We start from the raw sequence: 5,849 nt of genomic DNA, 5'->3' as shown, positions 1-5,849 counted from the left end.
TGAAGTGTTTAATCTTATTTTGCATGCTTATTGCAATGTTTATTGTTAATTTACACGCTTATTGCAGTATTTACTGTTATTTTGCATGCTTATTGCAGCGTTTAATGTTATTTTACGTGCTTATTGCAGTGTTTAATGTTATTTTGCATGCTTATTGCAGTGTTTAATTTATTTTACGTGCTTATTGCAGTGTTTACTGTTATTTTGCATGCTTATTGCAGCGTTTAATTTTATTTTACGTGCTTATTGCAGTGTTTAATGTTATTTTGCATGCTTATTGCAGCGTTTAATGTTATTTTACGTGCTTATTGCAGTGTTTAATGTTATTTTGCATGCTTATTGCAGTGTTTAATTTATTTTACGTGCTTATTGCAGTGTTTACTGTTATTTTGCATGCTTATTGCAGTGTTTAATTTTATTTTACGTGCTTATTGCAGTGTTTAATGTTATTTTGCATGCTTATTGCAGCGTTTAATGTTATTTTACGTGCTTATTGCAGTGTTTAATGTTATTTTGCATGCTTATTGCAGTGTTTAATGTTATTTTGCACGCCTATTGAAGTGTTTATTGTTAGTTTGCATTGTTATTCCAGTGTTTATTGTTGTTGTGCATGCCTATTGTAGAATATTATTGTTTTTGCACATTTATTATTGTTATTTTACTTGCTTATTGTAGTGTTCAATGTTATTTTGCAAGCTTATAAAAGTGTTTACTGTTATTTTGCATGATTATTCCAGTGTTTATTGTTATTTTGCACACTAATTGCATTGTTTATTTTTATTTTGCACTATTATTCCAGTGTTTATTGTTGTTGTGCATGCTTATTGTAAAATATTATTGTTTTTGCAAATTTATTATTATTTAACTCTCTCATTGCAGTGTTTATTGTTATTTTGCACGCTTATTGAAGTGTTTATTGTTAGTCTGCATTATTATTTCAGTGTTTATTGTTGTTGTGCATGCCAATTGTAAAATATTATTGTTTTTGCACATTTATTATTGTTATTTTACTTGCTTATTGTAGTGTTCAATGTTATTTTCCATGCTTATTGAAGTGTTTACAGTTATTTTGCATGATTATTCCAGTGTTTATTGTTATTTTGCACACTAATTGCATTGTTTATTTTTATTTTTGCATGCTTATTGCAGTGTTTATTGTTAGTTTGCACTATTATTCCAGTGTTTATTGTTGTTGTGCATGCTTATTGTAAAATATTATTGTTTTTGCAAATTTATTATTGTTATTTAACTCGCTCATTGCAGTGTTTATTGTTATTTTGCATGCTTATTGAAGTGTTTACTGTTATTTTGCATGATTATTCCAGTGTTTATTGTTATTTTGCACACTAATTGCATTGTTTATTTTTATTTTTGCATGCTTATTGCAGTGTTTATTGTTAGTTTGCATTGTTATTCCAGTGTTTATTGTTTTTGTGGATGCTTATTGTAAAATATTATTGTTTTTGCACATTTATTATTGTTATTTAACTCACTCATTGCAGTGTTTATTGTTATTTTGCACGCTTATTGAAGTGTTTACTGTTATTTTGCATGATTATTCCAGTGTTTATTGTTATTTTGCACACTAATTGCATTGTTTATTTTTATTTTTGCATGCTTATTGCAGTGTTTATTGTTAGTTTTCATACTTATTACAGTATTTATTGTTATTTTGCATGATTATTGCAAAGGTTATTGTTATTTAGCACAGTCAATGAAGTGTTAATTGCTAGTTTGCATGATTATTGCAGTGTTCAATGTTATTTTTTATGCTTATTAAAGTGTTTATGGCTAGTTTGCACGATTATTGCAGTGATTATTTTTTGCAGTGATTATTTATGCACATTTATTATTGTTATTTTGCACAATTTTTGCAGTGTTTATTGGTATTTTGCATGCCTATTCCTTTGTTTATTGTTATTTTCTGCACTGATTGCAGTGTTTATTGTTATTTTTAATGCTTATTGCACAATATTATTATTTTTGCATATTTTGTATTGTTATTTTGCACACTTACTGTAATGTTTATTGTTATTTTGCATGCGTATTGTAGTGCTTTCTGTTATTTGCCATGCTTTATGTTATTTTGCATGCTTATTTGCACTGTTTACACTCTATATTCCATCTCTTCCTCACTGCTCTCTCCCCCTTTTTCTCTCAGTCTGCGTCCAGGCGGGTGGGTTTATCCTGCACAAACTGTCAGACTACCACAACAACTCTTTGGAGACGCAATGCAGAAGGAGAGCCAGTCTGCAACGCCTGTGGACTCTACATGAAGCTCCACGGGGTCAGAAATCTCTTTATCTGCAGTACTACATGTGTCCAGCAGATGGAGATAGAGAACCAGTAAAACCACAGCTCTGAGTGTTTGTTCTGCTGTTCTTCTGCTCAGGTTCCTCGTCCTCTCGCCATGAAGAAAGAGGGCATTCAGACACGAAAGCGCAAACCCAAAAACATCAGCAAAACCAAACCCGGTGAGTGTCCTGTCTGCTGTCAGATATCCCCAACTGTTTATTGTAAACTGAACGTCAAAACCTTTTCAATTGATTTTGAATTAGCTTTTTATATCTGTTGAGAATTTGTCCAAAGCTTTCTGTGTGGAGTTTGCATGTTCTCCCTGTGTTGGTGTGGGTTTCCTCCGTGTGCTCCGGCTTCCCCCACAGTCCAAACACATGTGCTATAGGGGATTTGATTAACTAAGTTGGACGTAGTAGTGTGTGTGTTTGTGTGTGTGTGAATGGGTGTTTCCCAGTACTGGGTTGCAGCTGGAAGGGCATCTGCTGCTTAATACAAATGCTAGAATAGTTGGCGGTTCATTCCGCTGATGCGATGCGACCCCTGATAAATCAGACTCTAAGCTGAAGGAAATTGAATGAATGAATGGCTAAAAGTGATGGTGACCTCTGACCTTTCACCTGTGTGTGTTTTGAAGGCTCCTCTGAAGGTCAGTCGGCGATCAGCGCTGTGAACTCCAGTCCAACAGAAGAGACGCGACCCATCAAGACTGAACCAGACACAACACCGCTCTACACACACCACAACATACACACACAGGTCAGACAACACACACTGCTGACCACTCTACACACACCTCAACCACAACATACAGTATACGGTGTGTCTGGAAAGTATTGACAGCGCTTCACTTTTTCCACATTTGTTTATGTTACAGTCTTACTCCAAAATGGATTATATTGATTTCTTCAACATTCTACACACAATCCCCCATAATGACAACGTGAACAAAGAGATGTTCTTCTTATTCATAATATTAGTCATTTACTAACTGAGTTTATTCAAAGTAACTGTAATGTATAAGTCTGCTCAACAAGCGATTCATCTTAAACAGACATTAATGCACGCAGTCTTTGCTTCGTTTATGCAGGTATCTGCGTTTCCAGCATATATGGGCTCTCCAAGCGGATCCTCCAGCACCAAGAGTGAAGTGTGGAACAGCCTGATTCTGGCATAAACGCACACACACACACACACACACACACACACACACACACATGCACACACACACACACACACACACATACACACATACCCACACTCCTGACGGCATCACATGGTTGGAGAAACTGTACATACAGGGTGACCCTGAACGCTGTGCTGACTTCAGATTGACAGCATCTGACTGTAAACTCCAGGATTAAACACAAACCAAGCAGATCATGATGTACAGTTGAAGAGCAAATGTGAAATTTTAATCATGCTTTCATATATTTTCAAAAGTGTTATTTAGCAGAGCAAAGGCATTTTTCACTTTATTATCATATTATATTAATGCTCTGCATTAATCACATCCAAAATAAAAGTCATAATTTAAGTGTGTGTAATGTATACACACACACACACATATATATATTTTTATATATATACACTCGGGTGATATATATATATATATATATATATATATATATATATATATATTAGGGCTGTAACGATACACCAAACCCACGATTCGATTCGTATCACGATTTTTGACCCACGATTCGATTCGTATCACGATTTTTTTTTCGTGTGGGGTGGGGAAAAAAGATTTTTAAAACTATTTTTTATTAAATAAAATTATATCATTTTTGTTTTCTTTGTAACAAAATACTTTTGAAAAACCAAACAGAACTAAACTCCATTGTGTAGATGGTTCAAGTATGTTAAAAATTATTTTTCAATCAAGTTGTCTTACATAGAAAAAGTAAATTAAATGGCTACTAGGGATGCTCATTTCGGTTAATTTCGCTAACAGACAACCGCCGCTCATTAATCGGTTATTATAATAACGGTTAACTGGTCAGATTACTATTAATTTTATATTAAACAAATTGACCTGTCTATTTTGTGTCTGACACATTAAATATTGCATTTGAAAATAAGCTACTGATTTATTTTTAAATGCTAGCATATTAATAACAGAACAGAACAACAGAGCATCTTCACGCACCTGCAGTGTTTAGCACAGAAGAGCAGAATAATCTAAATAAAATGAATAAAATAAATAGGACTGCCCTAAATAATTTTCATTTAAATAATTAATTTATATTACAAAACGAAAATACTGACTGATTCTTTTTAACAACTGGCATAGGATGTTTTTTTCCAATCATGTTTTTTCTTCCGTCAAATAAAAATCGCAGACTTCCTCAAATTGCCCGCTCCACGGAAAATATGCATTTACTTAATGCCCCGCTGTTATTATTATAATAACAAAACCTTTTACATTTTAATTCATTATTTTAAAGAATAAGTCCTGATGGTTTCCTCTCTCTCCCTCCGGTTCAAGTGCGCGCGCTGCGTGATGAAACAACAACACGCGCGCATATGTAGACTTTTTGTAAACAGTTTTGTTGTTTAAATATGATATTGCATTAATGTGCATACATGCTTTATAAGCCGAAAACAAGGCGCATCTCCCTGCCTTTATGTTGACAAGGAAAAAAGAAGAGAAGAAGCGCGGTCCTCTTATGAAACGACTGAATCAGCTGGGTATCGATTGTGCAAAAGTGTTGCTGTCTGTGTTGTTACAATTGTAAGATTTAATAATATTATGATATTCAAGATTTGTACATTCATACAGCTCTGGATAACTTAAGCGATTACCTTCAGAGCGGCATTATGCGTCCTGAAGTAAAGCGAAACGGCTATAAACTCCAGCAAGATAGAGTGATTATATACAGTCATATACCTTTATCTACAAATAAAGTATAACTATAGAAACTGTGTTCATCTTAACTGAAAGCTTCGTCCTGTTTCCTGGCCTCATTCATCGCGAACCTGTCAATCAGCACGTAACGTTAACTCCCAAAGGGTTAAACAAAACTCACCGCACGGTTACAGAAAAGTTTCCTCTGCAGAGGAGTCGGGGCATCTGGTGAACGCCCATGCCTCTCTGCGCAGCCACATTAACAACAATGCTTTGACAGCACTGGCAATGTTTCTGCCGTTGTCTGTTGTCAAGAGGGGTTAAGTTGGTTTTGTTTTTGATATTCCTGACACATTCAGACGATCCCTTACTAAGAGCTCCGTGCGAGTTCTCCCGGTTAAACGCTTATTGCAAGGGCTTAAACGGAGCATTGCTCGTTATGTCGAGCGGAAGAAAAGTGTTTCCTCACGTTCTTCTTCAACTAGCTCAACTTTTGCAGGCACGCGTGACGTTATTGGAAAGGTAGTCACGGGGTGTGTCGCGATTCTCCCTTATCACACCGCGACACAGGATCGTAGATCTGAGTGTCGCGATTTCGATTTTATATCGTGTATCGTTACAGCCCTATATATATATATATATATATATATATATATATATATATATATATATATATATATATATATATGTTATTGGTTATTAA

At 34.7% G+C, this 5,849-nt stretch overlaps 1 protein-coding gene across 1 annotated transcript in view; it reads left to right on the top strand.

The window, feature by feature from the left end:
* gata4 (GATA binding protein 4) overlaps positions 1–3,483 on the top strand; it is a 15,747-nt gene extending 12,264 nt beyond the window's left edge. The window contains 4 exon segments of the mRNA NM_131236.2: positions 2,162–2,287; positions 2,393–2,474; positions 2,933–3,054; positions 3,386–3,483. Of these exon segments, the coding sequence (NP_571311.2) occupies positions 2,162–2,287; positions 2,393–2,474; positions 2,933–3,054; positions 3,386–3,472 (417 nt within the window). The 3' untranslated portion in view covers positions 3,473–3,483.
* The last annotated feature ends 2,366 nt before the right edge of the window (positions 3,484–5,849 follow it).

This window comes from Danio rerio, chromosome 20 (genome assembly GCF_052040795.2).
Source record: "Danio rerio strain M-AB ecotype USA chromosome 20, GRCz13ab, whole genome shotgun sequence".
NCBI classification, from domain to species: domain Eukaryota; kingdom Metazoa; phylum Chordata; class Actinopteri; order Cypriniformes; family Danionidae; genus Danio; species Danio rerio.
Note: the sequence above shows the minus strand (reverse complement) of the source record. Positions and strands in the feature narration are given on the sequence as shown.